The sequence below is a fragment of the Etheostoma cragini genome, chromosome 8 (genome assembly GCF_013103735.1).
Source record: "Etheostoma cragini isolate CJK2018 chromosome 8, CSU_Ecrag_1.0, whole genome shotgun sequence".
Lineage (NCBI taxonomy): Eukaryota > Metazoa > Chordata > Actinopteri > Perciformes > Percidae > Etheostoma > Etheostoma cragini.
Window position 1 is genome coordinate 19,085,444 of NC_048414.1, and position 19,757 is coordinate 19,105,200.

General features: G+C 42.1%; 2 protein-coding genes across 4 annotated transcripts in view; one reads left to right on the plus strand and one right to left on the minus strand.

The window, feature by feature from the left end:
* hrasb (HRas proto-oncogene, GTPase b) overlaps positions 1-7,675 on the minus strand; it is an 18,627-nt gene extending 10,952 nt beyond the window's left edge. Inside the window, exon 1 of one of the 2 annotated variants that reach the window (XM_034879125.1) lies at positions 7,362-7,675. The gene's annotated coding sequence lies outside the window, so the exon portion shown is untranslated. The remainder of the gene's footprint in view (positions 1-7,361) is intronic. The other variant, XM_034879124.1, reaches the window with a different exon arrangement.
* Positions 1-18,113, plus strand: part of lrrc56 (leucine rich repeat containing 56) — a 19,733-nt gene extending 1,620 nt beyond the window's left edge. The window contains exons 1-13 of one of the 2 annotated variants that reach the window (XM_034879121.1): positions 8,327-8,505; positions 8,770-8,945; positions 9,502-9,589; positions 10,271-10,331; positions 11,546-11,642; positions 11,836-12,033; positions 14,587-14,764; positions 14,858-15,088; positions 15,321-15,388; positions 16,003-16,145; positions 16,417-16,610; positions 16,711-17,059; positions 17,445-18,113. In XM_034879121.1, coding sequence (XP_034735012.1) covers positions 8,778-8,945; positions 9,502-9,589; positions 10,271-10,331; positions 11,546-11,642; positions 11,836-12,033; positions 14,587-14,764; positions 14,858-15,088; positions 15,321-15,388; positions 16,003-16,145; positions 16,417-16,610; positions 16,711-17,059; positions 17,445-17,622 — 1,953 coding nt within the window. In that variant the 5' untranslated portion in view covers positions 8,327-8,505; positions 8,770-8,777 and the 3' untranslated portion in view covers positions 17,623-18,113. Of the gene's footprint in view, positions 1-8,326; positions 8,506-8,769; positions 8,946-9,501; positions 9,590-10,270; positions 10,332-11,545; positions 11,643-11,835; positions 12,034-14,586; positions 14,765-14,857; positions 15,089-15,320; positions 15,389-16,002; positions 16,146-16,416; positions 16,611-16,710; positions 17,060-17,444 lie in introns of those variants that run through there. The other variant, XM_034879122.1, reaches the window with a different exon arrangement.
* Positions 18,114-19,757: the final 1,644 nt, after the last annotated feature.

Genomic DNA, 19,757 nt, shown 5'->3' on the forward strand with positions numbered 1-19,757 from the left:
CCCCCTTACAACTCGGCTGCTCAGTGAAATCGTGGAGTCGTGTTGAGTCAGCTGGTAGCAAAAGTAGTCATATGGGTGTTTCCACTACATACAGCGCATACAGTGGCAAAGTGTGACTAAGCTTACTGCAAATGTATCACCTTTACTAAGCAATTACCATATCTATGACCTGAAATTGACCTCATACCAGACCTGTAGTAGTCATGATGGCGCAAGATGAGTCAGAGTTCGAAAGACATGAAGCTACCATGGAGATTTTGCCAGGTGAAATGAAATACAAGCTAGGGCTAGTGTGAGCCAACCTGGTCTGCTCGAGGCCCACGGCAACCGCGGGAGCCTCCCGTGGTTACAGCTTCAATGAGGAACAAGGAGTGGTCAGGTCACATCGTCACAGCAAGATCATCAGAGAAAATCCCTGGAATTCCTGGAATTATCTCCCAGGATTGGGAGTTTAGTTTCACTTTCTGTTTGACAGTAGTGACAAAAAAAAAACGTCACACATTTTTTTACGCATTTGTTCTTTGACTTTAGTTGAACAGTGTTATCGCCACTTTCAACACAAAATTATGTTATGCTTTTTGGAGAGGATGTCTCAAACAGAATTCTGTTCTATCGCATACGATGACAATAAAGATCTATCTATATACCTGTCAGAAACAGTTATCTACATGTGCACCACCGTAACACCAAAAAACAGCCTTGAATTGCACTTCAAAAGTAGTCTGTCATATAACCTGTAGTTTAAATAATTTCACATGGGGTTAAACATCTCGGCCTGTTCATCGACAGTGTCTCACTTTGCTGAATGTTCCTGAAGTGAGCTCAAGAAGAAAATCACTGACCTGACCCACCTGCTAAGAATGTGTAATCAATCTGTCAGGTTTTCATGAGCACCATGGGTCAGATATGCAGTTTTTTCCTTCTCCTGAGAGCCAACTGTCATCCAAAAACATAAAATGCACTCCATGTAACTGTTACGAAAGCTCCTTGCTCACTTTAGAGTAGTGAACACATCAGCGCTTCAGCCATCCACACCCTCTCTCTTGGGCTTTATCTCCCAAGGGCGCGCACAAACACACACAGAGTGAGTCTTAAACTCATCTATGCTCCTCACTACCCAGCACAGTGGACCCATTACAGTTTGTTTTCCGTTCAAAGCGATCAACGGAAGACACCATAGCACACATGCTCCACACCACCCTTTCACACCTGTAAAAAACACCATTTTGGATTGAACACCTCACTGTGCATGTGGATACTTGACAGGCAGACATAGACATCATCCTTAACAACGGAGCGCCCCAGGGCTGTGTTTTAAGTCCCCTGCTGTACTCTCTATACACACACACCACACTAACTCCAACACCATCATCAAGTTTGCTGATGACATAGCTGTGGTCGGCCTGATTACAGACAACAATGAAAAGGTCTACCTGAAAGAAGTAGAGGACCTGATCCCTGGGTGTCAGGACAACAACCTACTCATAACTAAAGAAGTGAGTTCCGGGTATCCCCTCAAATAATGAGCAATTTCTACTCCTGTATCTTTAAGAGCATTCTGACAAAGAGCATTGCTGCCGTGTTTGGAAATAGCACCAAACACCGCTGCAAAGCCCTGCAAAGAGTGGTTCGTTCAGCTGAACATACAACAGCCCTGCCCTTCCCTACCTAAAAGATTTATACACCAGGCGTTGCAAGAAAAAGGTTAAGAAAATCATTAGAGATCCAAACCACCCGTTCAACATGCACACGCACACACACAGCTGGGGTAACATTTTACTGTAATTTTACCCCATACATGTGTCAAGTACAATTGATTGATTTAGTTTTTCTCTAGTAGAATATGCATGCACCACCTCACTGTATAAAAACGTTGTGTATGTCTCAGAGGTGTGACTGTGCGGATGTGTGGGCACACTTAGACTAGCCAAGACCGGCTGACTGATGTCAATGATTGACAGGAAAGCAAAATGCTAACTACAGACACAGCAATTAAGCTGCTCTCATTCAATCACATAGACCCACACACATGTTCCTGCAACGCATCCTTGATCCCGCAAGTCATTGCTCGCCCTAATGGAACAGGTAGCTCTGAACAACGTCACCAATATCAACAATGGTCTCCTTGTAAAAACACCCTTACTGCTATAATTCTCAAGCACAACAGGAAGGGGATTATGCTGAATCCTCAGTGTTGTAGCCAAACATTTAGCTTCCTTTTCCCTCACTGTAAATAAATCAAGCTGGTACACAGTGCAGCCCACCCTGGCTGGAGTACAGAGACCAGGGCAGAGCTGCGGAGCCAGCCTCGCCCCTTACAGCCTCCTTTAACCAAATAAACAGCAGCTGCGTGGAGAGACTTGTGCAGGGCAGACAGAACCTTTGGTCCCTGTAGGCCACAAACTCAGACTGGGCAAGGATTCACATCATGGAAACCGTAAAAACACAAAATAACATGTTACGGTATTATAGATTTGTTATTGGTATTAGAGAAAGTGGGACTTTCAGGGGATGATGACAAAGAACGATTATTTCATCATCATTTAATTTAAGAACATCCACATAAGCATATATTTGAGCGTCTTCTAAGACCCCACCTTTATACATTAGCCTTTTTGTAAAAGGCTACAACACCTTTATGCTGTCTTAAAAAAATGTTTCTGTATTTTTTAATTTGTTTATTCTAATTTATTTCTTCATGTATTGTGCATGTGTGTGAAGCACTTTGTAACTGCGTGTTTTTAAGTGGTACTTGCCTCAATGATAAGCACTCATCATGACACAATCATGCACACAAAAACATGATTATTTTTAATAACCAATATGGATCAAAATGTACCAAAACTTAAATCCCAAATAGAAGCCTTTTCTATGTTGTTTATGAACTTTTATGCCAATATAGTACAGTGAATTGAACTGGTAAGCAGTAAAGAAGGAAAATGTAGGACACAAATTCAACAAACAAATCCAAAAACAGATTGACACCTGCCCTCTCCAACACACCCAGCTCTCCAGATTCTGACATGGTTGGTTGCTGCATTTCTTCCTTATAACCAGATCTCCAGTGTACACCTGCCAAACGACTGGAAGTTTACAGCCTAAAATATAAAGTCAACACACCCGCACCGGGTACTGGGAAAGTGGAGAAAGGAAAACAGACAGCCGTGCCATCTTTTCTCAAACTAGGCCAAGTCAGCAGCTGATTAATAATCCACACATACATATGGAGATGAATAACTAAATGAATCATTGATAGTGATATTGATAGTGGTTCATACAGAGCTGGCCTTTGTGGAGATAGAGAGGACGGTTGAGGGCACAGCCGCTGACAATCACAGCCATTAGTGCATGCATTAATCTTTTTAAAGACGAGAACTTGTCTGTTTTTCCTTGTTTTACTTCGGCACAGATGGTTATCCTGCACCTATAGCTTTGTCATGCCCTCGTCTGCAGTCCTAATATTCATATTGTTCAGTAATTACTGTCAGTGTGTGATTAAGCTGTACAGTTCTTGTTTGCCCCAGACTTGCAACAGTTGGCTACACTATTAATCATAATTTTATCAAAATGGCAATATGGAGTATTGCAAAATCCAAATCAAAGGGGGGGGAGGGGCGCAATATCGCAGGTGGGGCCCCATTTATTGTTAAAAGGCAAAATATGTGTCAAACCGTTCTGAATGAAGTACTGTGGTGCTGCAGAGACGTCCCAGACTGCAAAATGTATCCTACAGACTAAAGAAAACATCTTTGTTTTGTACAGATCCTTAAAAAGTTACATTATAAATCAATTTAATTTTAAGATTTTTCAATGAGAATAATTTATACAAAAATTATCATTCCCTCAAATATCGTGAATTGTATCGTAATTCCAAAATAATTGCAATTAGAAAACGTCCTCATATTGGCCGGCCCTAATTTACACATGCACAGTACACCTGTCCAAACATACGTACAACCAAGCCGAGGTTACGCAACGTTCCACTTTTCATACAACGTACCTGAAAACAGTAATAACCCCACAACAATGAGACTTATACTAACACATCAGGTCAGTGAAGTTAAACAGAGTCCGCCTCCAGCTCCCACTGTTCCCATCCATGGCTCTGAGAACCGCTTTAGCCGCTGTCTCGTCTACAAGTTAGGGGCCGCTTCCATTTCAAAGATCCCAATATATCTGCATAGCTCTTCCTTTTTTGATCAAGAAGCACTTTGCAGTAGGACCGGGCGATATGGAGAAAATCAAATATCACAATATTTTTGACCAAATACCTCGCTATCGATACCGCAACAATATTGTAGTGTTGACTATTGGTGCTTTCCCAAAAATATTTACACAATGAGATTTTTGATAAATAATCATCGGTAATGTGGACATAGTGACTATGTGGGTAAAGACAAATAATTGAACAGTTACAACAGTTGGTAAGTTTAGAAAATGACATAACTTTACTGTAAAGCAGTCTGTAAAACCAGGAAAAGACAACACGTATGCCGTATTATGATAAGCCAAAATCTAAGACGATATCTAATCTCATATCACAATATCGATCCAATATCAATACAATATCGATACACTGCCCAGCTCTACTTTACAGTATGTTTGTGTTCAGGGTTATTTATAACTCGCAAGCTCCAGCCTGGGAAATTAACAGTGCGTTTTGAAACCCTAGAACCCCGCCTAGCCCCGGAGGAAAATCTTACATGACAGCTTACGGTGGGTGCGAGTACAGAGCAGAGAGAGGGGTGATGGTAGGAGAGTGGCTGAGGGCGAGGGCTACTCTTACTATATGCCAAGGGCATAGAAAACCACAGGAGGGAGGGGTCGACCTGGAAACTGAAAGAAATGTATAAAGAAATCAATAATGAAAATGCTCAACATTCTCCAGCTGTGCCCCAGCTAATTCAGCTGCAGAGCTCGGACAACTACAGTGGAGAAACATCTTTACTTTTCTGTGGCTCCTGACAGCCTGGCAAACGATCCCATCACTTTAAAACCCATGGTGCAAGGAGGACACATGAATGACCATCTTCCTCAACATGCATTCGGCTCTCCATTAAAGTTCTTAATTGGTTAAAGAATCCATACTGGCAGAGCCACAAGCCCGCTGCAGAGATAATAGATTTTTAATGGAGCTATGATGGTAAGGAGACCCTCTCTAGGGAGGTATCACGGTCAAACACTGAGACTCAAGACCCATCCTAGAGCCTCGATAGCACACTCTGCTCTCTCCAATGACATCATCCTCCTAAATGGCATCCAAATATAAGTGTTGACCTGGAGCTAAGGAATCCCTATTCTGCACACTGATGTTGATGAAACAAGTGAAACAAACAAGTGAGGACTTGAAGCAATTCTTATGAAGTCTATCAACTTAGCGATCCATCTACGTGTTAGACAACAACCCTTCAAAACAGCACTAACCATTTAAGTCTTCTTCTAGGGTAGGAAGCCAGAGAAAATCCAAAAACATATATGAAACTATAATTTTGATCACAGAGACTCTTACGAGAAAATCCTTAAAGAAGCTATTCCTCCTCCTGAGATTTCCAACCTTACAAAACAAGTATATAAAAAGGAGTTTCTGCATGTATCTGTGTGCAGGTTTAAACAAGCTGCTTTTAAAAAGCACTAGTACAAGTGACCTTTTCCCCACTGGGTCATGCTTTCAGCTCGTCGGGTAGGGTGAGACGGCAGAGGCAGCAGCAGAGATGAAAAGGCCAGCTGACCTCCACACAAAGGCCCGCCAGTCAGAGGAGCCATTGGGCTTATCCTCAGACACCAACGCTGATTTTTGCAATCAGAGGAACACATGAATCTCGTCCAGTGGTTTGAGTTTGTGAGTGCATGTGAAAACACTCATTATGTGGATCACAAATACTACAGAAAATACCAGTCAACCTGTAAAAGATCCCACAAAATGTTTTGTTAGTTCTACAAAGAAAAAAACATTTCAAACCAACCTCTGTAACCTTAAGACTTAAAAACAACAACACTATCAAGTCAGGAGTATGACAACATAAAAAACACAGCTAAAGTATGCTTACAAAAATATACAAAATAGCATATCCTGAGCCATCTTTAAGTCTCAACCAGACACATGTAATACATTAAAATCCTCCAGGTAAAAACAATATGAAAAGCGAATTGTAAATGATTGGTCTCCAGAAGAGTCCGCTCTTATTTTGGAAAGCAGCTGGGCACCACCCAAGCTACAGCTGTTCAGAGAAAGGGACACGCGATTATCATCACACCTCAATCACTGGCTGGACTATCTCCAGCTGTTTTCCAGCTGCCTGAATTCTTGCATTCACTCGGACTCTGCAGACGCTGATGTCAAAAAACACTCGACTAACACTGGACCTCCTTAGCCCAATGTACTCCAGCCTATATGATCATGGAAAACGATATGGCTTTTACATGTTGCTCATATTAGGATGCTTGGGGTCAGCAGCTGCGATGTTGTGATGGATAAACAGATGTGATGTGAACAGCAGTCAGGTCCATTCATATGTCAATGAGCCAACATTGAACAGACGTGAGACGCTTGTTGTGTTTTTTTCTAAGAAGACACCGACGTGATTGTTACTAATACTTTGTAAAAGGAATACAAATGAATGTTGCCAAAGATTTGTGTCAGCGGGTGGGTACATTGTTTCTATTCTACAGTCCCATATGGTCATCATTTGAGTGAAGACCGTGCTGTCTTTGTCATCTTTTTTTTTCTCCTTGTAAACTTCCTAAACTGCTTTAACAGAGAGCTGTCAAGAGTGTTGCTAAATGCCTTGTAATCTAACTTCCGCAGTGTTACATTCAGTTTTCACTCAGTGTGACGGGGCGTCACCCTAACGTTACTTCTCTGTGTGGCCAATATCGGTAGCAGCAAACCTCATACTGAACATTGGCTTTATGGACAAAAAGACAGACGAGAGAAAGTAATTTCCCTACTATTGCATTGTTAATTCGACAGCCTTTGGTTTCTTTTTCAAACTGAGATAACGGGGAAATCCACGGCGGTCTAACGTCAATGTTATTCCTCCAAAAGCAAGTTACAACCCCACAACTAAGAGATATTTGTTATTAAAAAAAAAGAAATAGGCAAAATTCCCAATATATATAATTCCAATATTCGTAGCTAAGACTAAAAGCCAAGCATGAGTTTTTGAGCTCGACAGATAAAGCTCGCCGGGCGTGAATCAGAATGTTACGATAGCTAGCTAGCTAACATGTTTTAACTGTGGACCGCAATCTCCAGCGGTGCCCAAAACACTGACAGCATTTTAAAGCGGTAACGTTACTATTGGACAAAAACAGTCAGTGCCGACATATTTCGGGCAGAGGAATGTGCACTGCATACTTACAACAAGCAGAGGTCTAATTAGCGACAAGAGCGACGTTTCGTCTACCGGTGAAGAAGAAAAAAATATTTCAACTCTATTGCCTCTCAGCTGTAACGTTAACGTTAATCAGAAGGAAATGTTCTTGGTCCGCTTCCCGCCGTCTTTTGCATCTGCACCTTATTCTGTCTGATATCGTGTTTGATTCTCAGTAGCTGTAATGCACCAAGGCATTCATTGGTTCTGGGTAAAACGAGCCCGCGTTGAACAATGTGCTTCCACAGAGAGCAGAGGGGACGAGGAGTGTCGAGCCCACGCCCAGCTCTATCAAACATAGAACCGCCCCGGTTACCATATGTTACTGCTGCATTCACATACTATCGGAAACATTGATACTCCGTGGTTAAGACTATAGACTTTATATGGTTAAGACGTGAAGACCTGGCTTCCAGTAGTACTTAATCTAAGTGTACAAAGTTTCACCTAAACGTGACAGACAAGAAGTCCCTGCAAACAGTTGAATGTGGTGATGAAGGGCTGTTTTTTCAAATATATATGGCGGCACAACCCCATCCACTTGAGGAACCTAATCACCAACCAAAGTGTAGAAATTTCTGAGCATTTAAAATAAAGAAAATCTAAAATTTGACTAGACACTTTATTTATATATTCCCTAGATTTGAACTAATTTGGGGCAAATTGTTGTTTTACAAAGCCCGCTCGTGACCAAAAAACATGGAGAATAGTAATTTAGTGGATTTGATTATTTTTTTGTCTAAAACTCTGTTTTTTGTCAAATTTTAATATACTTAGTCCATAGTCTAAGAAATCAGAATAAATATAGGCATACATGGCTCCTCTTTATTCTGACACTGCATCATAATGTTTGGTAAAAAAACAAAACAAACCTGAGGCTTACAAATTCATCTTTGATAATAGTAGCAATACATGCTATTACTCCACGTTAAACCTCTAGAGTTCCACTGAATCGATAACTGCACGTTGCACGTGAACTACATATCCCAAGGAGCCACGGGTCTTTCCCTGTCGTATCCAGGAAGTCGTAAGTGGTTGTCAAGCAAACTTTTGCTTGTAAGCAAAGTGCTCTCAGTCGGTGAAATGCATAACTTTAGATATTTCTAGCCTGCAGTTTCCTGAATCAGGTAACGTTACATATTTAATTTATATTAAACTACTATATAATATCATGTTGGAAGTACATGTGGCTGGAATGAGCTTAGAGTAGAACATTCATTACCTAACCCCCCTCATAGGTCATCATTTAGCTAACGTTACGTTTGTAAACTAAGCTGAACTTAACGATAGTTAGATGAAGTAGTAAAATATAGATAGATTACTACTTCGTATTTCCTCTTTGTTAGAAAGCCATCCAAACATGTTGGTAAGACACTTCCTTAATTTTCTTTTTCAGGTAGAGAGATGAGTTGCTGTCATGGGTCTGTGCCCCAGAAGGTCCGGCCCGGCACAGCACGGGTCCTAGTGACTGAGCTCAGTGGATCCGGCCACATCAACCCAACTCCTGCCACGAAACCATGCGAGGACTCGGAAACAGCAGTGGAGCTTTATTACCTCTCTCCAGAGAAGCTGGTAAGTTCACAGAAGTGCCCAAGGATACTGCCAGGGCTCATCCCACTGATACACCCAGTTCTCCATTGTCTATGTCTCATACACATGGTTGGTCTATGTGCATAATAGGCCGTAGCCTCTATTATCTGAGATATCTGTTATTTTCATATTAGTGTACTTTACAGCAGTAGCCTAGGAGAGACATTGATGTTGAAGGCTGAATTCCAAGATGTCTGTGGAGCCTGGGGTTGAGGGATATCACATTGCACATGTCAACATGTAACATCTACTGTATACAGACATACTGCCTGTGTTTATGTGTGTAGTGCCATGAAATAATTTCGTTGTTGCCCAATCCTGCTCCTGATGAGCGACTCTATGAACAATGACTAAGCTGTGCAGATTGTTTGGTCAAGGTGAGGTGGAAGGACTGAATTATTTCACATCACTGGCTTCACATAATTTGTTACATTAAAATAATAGTTGTTAATTTGAGGTCAATATTGAATGATGAAACTGTGTTTGGTAAAGACCAAATCCTGTTCAGGATATGCTGATGAATTTCTGGACCTTGCAGGAATCGCTGTGTGGAACTCGGGACCTTTCTCGCGTGACCTCGCTGGAGATCTGCGTAGACACACAAGAAACTGCACTGGCTAACCTTGGTAATACACAGTATGTTTACAGTACATTAAGGCATTTACAAATGTAAATGAACTATTTTAACCCGTATTGCACGGGTGCAGAGTTTGTATGTGTACTCATTAGGGCTCAGTGTTTATTGTTTGTATTGGTTTTATTGTTGATGTCTAGTGTTCCTTATGGAAGTTGCAAACATATCCCCACACGGTAACTCCTGTTAAAATTAAAGTCAGATTTGAAAAACACTGAAAGCTGATTTTTACACTGTGTACACTGATGATTCATAACCGGTGCTTATAATGACCAAACAGAAAAGCATAAATCACAAGAAGATAAGAGACAAATAAAGACATTGCTATGACGCACATAACGTATCCGTACTAGATTTCCCCTCAGGTGTGCCAACCTCAGTGCAGGATGACTGAGCTGTTAATGGTGTAGGAGCATCTTCATTATGATCACCTTTGTCCTGAAAAAAAGTGTAGATTGCACAATGAGCGCAGGCATGACAGAGCAGTGTCTGGTTATGGATGAGTCATGCCTGCCACTGTAGATGCTCTTCCTTTTAACTAACTTACATCTAATGTCTGATGAGGTGACTGAAGGTGAGGTGATTAAACCAGGAGTTTAAAACCCAAAACATAATCACCCTTATGTCACATGACCATGACAAAAATGGCTTTGTTCCTCTGATCGTCTTGCAGGTGCCTACTTGCCCAAGCTGGTGCAGCTCAGACTGAACAACAGCACAATTACGTCAGTAAGGTAAGCACAAATACCATCTTTTTGTTGTTTTCTTTCTGCTTGGTATTCTTGAAAAACAAAGAAGCTTGAAGAACACACAAAGTCACACTCATACTATGTTGACATTGTATCAGGACATGGAATACTAGAGATTCCTAGGAAGCTGCTAATCCCAAAACCATAAAATGAAACATGGTTTTAAACTAAACCAAATTTATGTACGCTTCTTGACACTGTATGACCCATTTAATGTTTGACTTATGTTTAAAGACATAGGAAGGAGGTCCATCTTTCCATAAAGATAAACTGTGATTTGATGGACACATGGGGATTAGTGTCATGATTTAGTGAGAGGCCTTGGAGGAAGTAAAAAAGACAGTTCTTTGAAGCCGAACAGCAGGTCAGAAGTCACAAGGATGTGTACTTGATAGTGAAAAGAAAGTGTACTGTGGTTGTAGAGCTCGGCTCCGCTTCTGCCAAGGTTTTCCAACAGGGGACTTATAATACAAAATGTCTGCATGGAAGATGCATGTTGCTGCGTGTAAACCAGATGCCAAAATATCTGGTGTTCATTCATTTAAGAGATTAATACACATGGGGAACAGGTTCAGCCTGTCTCACAATAGGACACAGAGGGGTTTGTGGCATATCAGCTTTCACATTTGTCTACATGGACAGTCCCCGAAAAAGGACAGGAAATATGCACCGTTTCTCCTGGATTGTCCTACCAGTTTGATTGCAGCCACCACTGTGTCATCAGAAATCTGAGAAAAGAAAAGCAATAAAGCTCAAGGATGACATATATGTATATATACACACACACACACACACACATTGTAAATTGTCCTACAACAGGACAGGTGGAGAATTGTGGAGAAGAGGACAAACAGAAAGATACAGGGCGCTGTCTGCTCCACCCTGAGAGCAGCAGAGCAGAGCCAGCCGGACGTGCGTTGCCTCTGATAGCATTTCCTGCTCTGGGCTGTGGGAGCTGTAGTTGAGAGGCTGTCACGGGGTTGTAGATACATTGACTGAGACTCTTTTAGTAGGGTCAGAGCACGGGTGGGCTGTGTAGAGACAACTGGGAAGCAGAGAAGAGGCCTGCATATTGTGGAGGAGAACAGAGTTTCTAGCTTCAGTAGCCAAGGGACTGGATAGCCTTGCCCATCATTCGCTGGGGTGTGGAACTCCCTTCCCTGCCTCTGACTCAAGTTTGTGCTGTTTTGTCTCCATAGAGACCTGGGAACCAGTCTCTCCCACCTGCAGGTGTTGTGGATGTCTCGCTGCTCCCTCCAAGACCTAGATGGCATTTCTACTTTCTCCTCCCTCAAGGTAGGGTTTATAGGTTCCAGATGGCTCAGTGGAGAGTCTGTTCAACAACTCAGCAAACTGTTTTGGGGTAAAAAAAAGTTTTGAATGATGGTATAATCTGTTTTAAAGGTGTAATAATTAACAAATGTAGACACGTTTTCTTCCCCTCTACCAATCTTTACTACCCTGTACGTACATCCTCTCTCTGTTTCAGGAATTGTATGTGGCCTATAACAAAGTGTCTGACCTGAGTCAGGTCGGCATGCTAATCAACCTGCAGCTGTTAGATCTGGAAGGGAACGATGTGGATGACCTAGTCCAGATTCAGTATCTTAGGTTGTGTGGCAAACTCCAGACACTTACCCTGGAGGGAAACCCTGTGTGTGTGCACCCTAACCCCACTGCCATCCAGGTAAGGGTTATGTTCAGCTTATGCTGTCTATACCACAAAACGAAATATCAATGTTTTATATTTGTGCAAAGAAAGATGGTATTTGATTAAGGTAACACTCATTAGGTAAGGTTTAACTCCAAATGCTGGCTTTTTCTTCACCATACCTATTTTCCTGTCCTTGTCAGACTCCTTGCTGGTCCTCTGGGATTCAGCACACACAGATATTTGACAAAGAAGCAGTGTTTCAAAGGGAGCGTAGTAGAATTTGAGACATCAGGGAGAGCCAAAATTAGCTACAAAAGTCATGTGTCCTTCTGTACTGTAATGAAGACCAACAGTAATTTCTGATCAGCAAATGTGTCACCATCCAGACACTGATGATAATGCAAGAAAAACTGTTCATGGAGGTGTGTGTGTGTGTGTGTGTGTGTGTGTGTGTACATGCATGTCTTCTGTGCATGTGTCCAATACACATGTAGCTAAGATTCTCATCCAGATTAACATATAAGAGCAGAATACACGTAAAATCCTTGATCATTGCCCCCTGAAGTAGCCAGCACCAAATACCGCAAGGCTCAGATTCACAATGTTCTGGCAAAAGATTAAAAAACAAAAAAATAGAGAATGGTTGAAGCTGAATAAAAGCTTGAGCAAGGAGCTGGGCAGAGTTCCTCAAAAGAAAACTGTTTTATGCAGTTGATGTTGTAAATGCCCACTTGCAAATGCAGCTCGTGGCTCTGACGTAAGTATTTTTCAGTTAATTGTCTTTCCTGTGCTAGCAGGCTGTCAGTCCTCGTGGCTTTTCAGATAATTACAGAAATATATTCAGCAGTGCTGAGACATGAACGTTTCCGTGTGATCTCATCGCTAAGTATCTCCATCTGGGTCTTCTATGCACTGGATAGGACACTGGGAGAGCAGGAGGCATCAAAATAATTAAACACAAGTCATCATGAGACATCATAACACAGACAACATGTGTTATTACTACACAACAGAGCTGTTTCATTTCTTTGAAAACTGACCAATATATGTTTATTTGGGCGTAATTGAATAGTGGATAAAGCTGCTTTCAATGGACCCTCTTAGTGAAATTGAGTGTACCTGGATGTACAAGGTAGGAGCTGCATTTCCACCTTCTGCTGATTCGAGACACATTGTGCTGTGAGTTTTTTGGGCCACTGTGAATGTGTTTATTTACACCCACCAGCATAATTAGGAAACTAGGGCAATGAGGGGAGATGCTGAGCTGAATATGCATTAGGCCTGTGCTTTGTAGTGACTGTGGGGTTCCTGGGTTTGCTCTCTTGCCAAATTATCACTCCTCTTGCACTTTCTCTCTTTCCATCAAGCACACACATCCGCTTACTTCCTCTCCCACACCCCTCATTCTCCTCCTCATTTCTCTGTCGTTTCCTCCCTGCCAGCCCTTCACTCTCTTGTTGTATTCACTGCATCTGTGTGGTTTGGTGAAGGGCAGGGGTGCCGAGCTCCAATGTGATCGCTCAGTAGCCCAGTGATTTACTGGAGACTCTCTCTCTCTCTCTCTCTCTCTATCTCTCTCTCGCTATCTCTCTCTCTCTTTCTCTCTCTCTCTCAGATGTTCCACAGATTCACTAAAATGCCATAATGTTCAAAACGAGCATCACATTAATAAAATATCCATTATATTATTGTGATGCGTGTAACTATTAAAATATTTAGAAATGTCCTGTGTCTGGACTGCTGGAGTATCACACTGATTTGGTTGATTGAAATAATCAATATTTTCTTTTTTGAAGTATGCCCAAATGATTACCTCACCTTACATCTCTTTTCAACATATCCCCTTGCTATTATTATCTGTAGGGCATCTAGTAGCCCCTAATATGTAGTTATGATTACTTAGTATTGCTAACGTTTAGCATAGTGTACTTTCCAATGAAATATAATTGTTGTAACAGTTTACCTCTGCAGCCACCTGGAGTACCAAACATCAAAAAAATGGATCAGTCTACAGTATGTCTAGCACAGATCTGAGAAGTCTGTTCATTAAAGTAGGCTTTTATATAATTGTCTCTGGGACATAAACTGAAACCACTGCATGGTTATATCTGCATAAAACAATGGATCAGCTCATTTAGTGTGTGCTGGTGAAAGTCATTTAACTAAAATAAACAGTAGGAACATGACAGAATACAGTATGAGTTGATGGCCATACCAGTTTCAAAACCAATGTAATTTACTGTGTCGACAGTAAGATGTTTTAGATTTTTAATAAGTTAGACAATCCATAGGTTATGCGTGAGACATGTTCAATTTAGCATTTTTACACAATCATCAGTCTTTACACATTTTTTCCAGAAAGTCATTACAAATATCAGTCATGATATCTGAAACAGACATTTCAGTTGCTTGTGTTGAGTATGGGTACTAAGTACACTACTGTATTGACACTGAAGTCACAGTTTCTAACTAATATCATGCCCTATCCATCTTGTAATACTCCCGTTTTGTCCCCCTTCAAACACCTGTCTGTCCTCTACATTCATTCTGCGTCTCACTTTCCTATGATTCCTCCCTTCTACCCAGACAGCAGACTATAGTTATCGGGCTGCAGTGAGGGAGTTGGTTCCCCAGCTGCGCTACCTTGACGATTTAAAGGTGGAGGAAGACGGGCTGAGCTGCATCAGCACCATGAGAGAGGACTGGGCCATTCTCCAAAACTCCATCAGAGACAGCAGCTCCTCTCAGGCGGCTACTAAAGACGGTGGGTGTATGTATATGTTGTTTTAAGGGATTTGATGCGGATAAGTTAATTACAGCTGGGTATTTAATGGGCCAATCACTTCTGTCTTTCTAGAGGAAATAGCAGACAGTGCACGTCCTTCCAGCAGACCCGGCTCAGCAAGACGCCCTGCTTCCAGCCAGTCTTTCATCTGGCCCCTCTCGTCAGCAGGCTCCAGACCCCACACTGGCTCCAGACCCATGTCAGCAACCAGGCCTGGAGTTCTTTCCCCTCCTGGATCCAGACCTGGATCTGCAGACTTCGATCTAACAACAGTGGAAGCGGAAACCAGCATCTTGACGCATGGTTAGGCACACTGGTGGCTGTTTTTCACACTGGTGTTTCCACTGTGAGAGCTTCTACATCAAGCCACATTGGCTCAACATTTTCATCTCTACACTGGATTTGTTTTAGTGCTAGTTCCTTCACCCAGTACAGATACACTTTGCAATCTTTACTCAACAGTGCCACCAAGAGGGTGACAGATTGAAAACAGATTGATTCGCTGACATTTTCTCTTGTTTGTTGCTTTTTGAAGGAGCTGGCAAGATCCTCTTCTGTGGAAACCCAGTCCAGGCTGTCCGAGCAAGAAGAGAAAAGTTGAGGGTACGTGGTGTGTGTTGGAAGGAGAAACAACAACATTCCTTTAATTCAGTGGGAAAACGTCTTGTTCCTGGATCTCAAATTAATCCCCACCAATCTATCATGCTATCATGCATGCTGTTTCCCATACAGCATTTGGCATTTAGTTCATACTGAGGGGAACAACAAGCTTTATGGGCTTTGGCAGGCCATTATGGCTGTCTGAGACCACCAGCAAATCTCTTTCATGTCATGTCAGTCTAAACAGAAGGAGCCAATTATTAGCTTGGGGACATAAACCTGAGAGGACAGGCACAGTAGTGGGAGGGCACAGGGGATGGAGATCTGTGAAGGGTGCAACAGTGTCCGAGAGACTTGACAGATGCGCCTCTCACTGCCAGTGCCATAATATCTGTCATAATGGCATATACACACACCGCTGCTGTCACCCTGCCTTCCTCTTACCTTCCTTTCCTGTTCTGTCTGCCTCTCTTGTGTTTGCTCTCCATCTCTGTCTGACCATTACTTCAGTGTCCATCCATAACTAATGTACTCAGCTCCTTGGCTTCTACTCAGTTATGTTTCATAACTTCTTCTCCTACCGTTCATACTCATGCTACCTGTTTTTGGTCTCATAGACTGCACCCACCAAGTCTACTTTCCCCCCCCGGGACCTGCCCATCCATGTACCGGAACACACTTTCGACTTTGAGGAGTATGATGTGAGAGAACGCGTTGATGTGTTTGCAGAGCTCAGAGCTTGGAGGGAGCAGCACAGCAGGTACTAACTACTTACACACATCTCTCCTGTGTTCTTAAGCTGGAAACACACTAATTGTCTTGTGATGACAGACAATGTACATTACACTGTTCGCAATTGGAATATGATCCGTTGCCAGCCCAAGGGAACTCAGATAGGGTGGAAAGGGTGCTGAATATCTATCAGGGATTTTAAAAGTCTTCTTCTAAATTGTTTTCGCTTCAGCTGTCAACCCGGTTTCCTCTGACCTTTAGGGGGTTAAAACTAAATATATTTCTGCATTGTTTTTCAGCCGTCTCCAGGCCATAGAGACAGAAAGATTACCACAGGTCCTGGCTATCCAGCATTGTGATGAGGGGGAAGATGACGATGACGGAGAAGTCTTTGGTGGTGTAAGGAATGACAGCAGTGATGAAGAACACACAGCCGTGAAGCATGGTGAAAGCCTCGACTCCCCAGATTCCTCTTTCCAGTCTCTTTCCCCGGGTAAATACTCACTAAATGAACACTTGCAATTGCTTCTAAAGAGAGAATTATACATGCATAACGGCAGCTGTTAACGCTTTTGTAATGATTGTGTTTTCAGACCTGCATCACATAGAAGCCTTGTCCCCTGACGTGTCTCGACTCTCCCTGCCCCCAGACACCAGAGTGTGCCCCTCTCCCCCTCTCAGTGCCACACTAACAGCTAATCGCAAGCCACCAGGGATCCGCGCACGTAGGCTTCGACTCAGCCACACCAACTCCGAACATGCACATGATTTCAGCAGAGTAGGGCGCTCTCCTGGGACAGATACAACCGCAGGAGACACGGACCCGACACTCCAGAGGGTCCAGAAGTGGACCAGGACTAATGTGCCTCTGTTACCCCTGCCTGCACACATACCCCGCCGCCCTTCGACAAGTGCACTGGGTAAAGAGCTCATGGACTCAAGGTATGGCATTATTAATGTTTACTTTTATATACCAATGTGTGTGCATTTATAGTCTGAAAAATACATTTAGCTGTTTAACGCTACTGTTTTTCTTATGTAGTTTAAATTGTTGTAAATTTCAAAATTTAATGCATTTGTTTGAAGCATACTGAATTTCCATTTTTATGGATGAAATAAACTTGACTTGACTTGACTTGACTTGAACTTTGAATTAAACTGGGGATGTCAGTACAATTCATCAGTAATTGTTTTAAAGACATGACCATGTCTTTTCTCCAAATGCATGATGTGATCTTCAGTGGATCGTGACTAGTTGTTAATTAACACTGTGTAACCGTTTGAGTTCATATGGGGTGGTACTAAAGAAAGGTTATCTGTCTTTCAGTACAGAAATGGACTTATCCAATATACAGTCTGGCAGCAAGCATCTTAGAACTCCTCAGACGTCCAAAGTCCTGGACAGACCAGCTATTACTCGTCCTCACACAGCCAGAGCAGCTCTACAGAAACATCACCAGCACCACACACACCAACCCTGCAGAGGGAGCTCCCACCCAGACTGACCACAGAATGGGCAGATGTTTGGATGCCAGTGATGGCCAGTATGATTAGTGTGACTGTTCTATACCCTTAAGAACAAAGTCGTAGCATTGAAGCCATTATGGACCATTCCATTGTTCACTCACTCCTTGCTTTGAGGTGTGTTGGAATTACCTGTATTTTTGCCATATGATGTTCTGTCTCTCCTTTTCAAAAAGACAAAGAAAAGAACAACAGGAAAATAAACTGAATATATTGAAAGCCTTCCCAGATAAATTGGGACTCGCCAACACACCAACACAGTGAACTCATGACTAACTGAGTAATTAATGTGTAGGAGTATTAACAGCTGTGCATCTGGAGGACAGGGACTATCCTTATAATGCTACTGAATTACTGGCTTTCTGATGGCTTGGATGAAAACCTCACTTTTACATTTCTCAGGCTGAAACTTTGAGTTGTTCTATCTCAAATGCTACCTTGTGTTTTACCCAATTAAAACAAAACTTCACTCAATTTGAGATTCTCTTTTTTTACTGAAACTAAGCTGCATGGTTGAAAAAATTTGAAGGATAATGTCAGCTAAGGTTTTCTGCACTGACAGTGATTGTCCTGATTTTCATAGTGTAATAGTCACATTTGGCCACATGAGGTCCCTGTCTGTCCAAAACTAATTCAGTTGTTTTTTAACCCACAGAGAGGCTACAGTATGTTCGAACCACCTAAGTCGAGCAACCCTTCAAATCCACTGCCTTAAAACACAAGATTCATTCCTTTTGTTCCCTATTTGTCCACATCCATGACAACATCTGCATCATGCAGTGTAATTTACAATATACTAGCAGTAAGCATGCTTGGTTTGGCCTTGCACATAGCCAACACAGGAGAGAATTCATGATGTATTGACAGATAGACAGCATGAGTAATGGACTAACAAATCAAGTCCATACCAAGTTTATAGGTTCTAACCACAGACTGTATATATAGTGATAAATATACACAGTCTATGGTTCTAACCGTGACATAGCCTGTTGTTTTCCTAGAGCCACGGAAAATTACCCATCCATTGCGCCATGAAGGACACTGAAGGACTGATTGTGTTAGACACACTTGTGACTTACAGGATTTGGGTAGATGAAGACCAGAGAGGCCGCCACATCTAACACTTCATTAGTGCATATGGAAGTATAATGTTGAAGGTAGCGGTTTGTTTTGAAGGTGTCACACCAATCATACCTGATGTGAGCGCGCGCGTTCACACACGCACAGACACACACACACACACACACACACACTCACACACACACAAAAGCACTTCCTATATTTCTGGCATATGTGCTTCAGTTCTGTCTGCAGAAACAGGATGTAAACAAATGACTCAAAGTAACGAGGCACAGGAGAGCACTGCTAATACTCCTCACTGCAGTGATGGATTAAGAGATGTACACGTGTCAGACAGGAATGTATAATGTGTGTATGTCCTCTCAGACAGCTCTTATGTAACATGTAGGCGCATGTCTTGTCTTCTAGCAACTATTTCCATCACATACAGTAACTGTCTCACCTCTTATAATCCTGTCACAGGTGTCAGGTGTTTTCACCCCTGCTCCCCTCTCACTGGGGTTATTGCGTCTCAAGGCACAGATGGGGGAGAGTGGAATGAAAGGAGAGGCATTTTATGGTGGGAAAGTGGGATAGTGTCCACATTCTTTTCTCTGATATTTTCTGAAAGGGATCCTTCTCACAGCTGGTTGGGACTGGGGACCTAATCTGGCCTGTGAGAAGCTTTCCTCCACTCCCCAGTTATTATCAGATGATGTGACAAACCAAAAAGTCCTTGTTTTCCTCCATTGCTTTGGAATGGTAAACACTGTGAGAAAAGCTGAATATCAGATTGTAATGAAAAACAAGTTCCTCTAATATGTTTGAAACAAAGTTAACAACGGTTTCAGTTTAGTAATCTTTACTTTCAGCAACGATTTATTTTCTTTAAAGCGTTTTTATTTCCCTTTTAGTTCTGTTAAAAATCTGTTGTCTCTCCTTTATCTAATAAAACAACACTGTAGTTAGAAAAGCCAGGGTCCACGGAGGTAGCCTTTTTAACCAAATTAAAAATTTAAATTAAAAAGATAATTAAAGCACTGCAGTCCCACCGCTT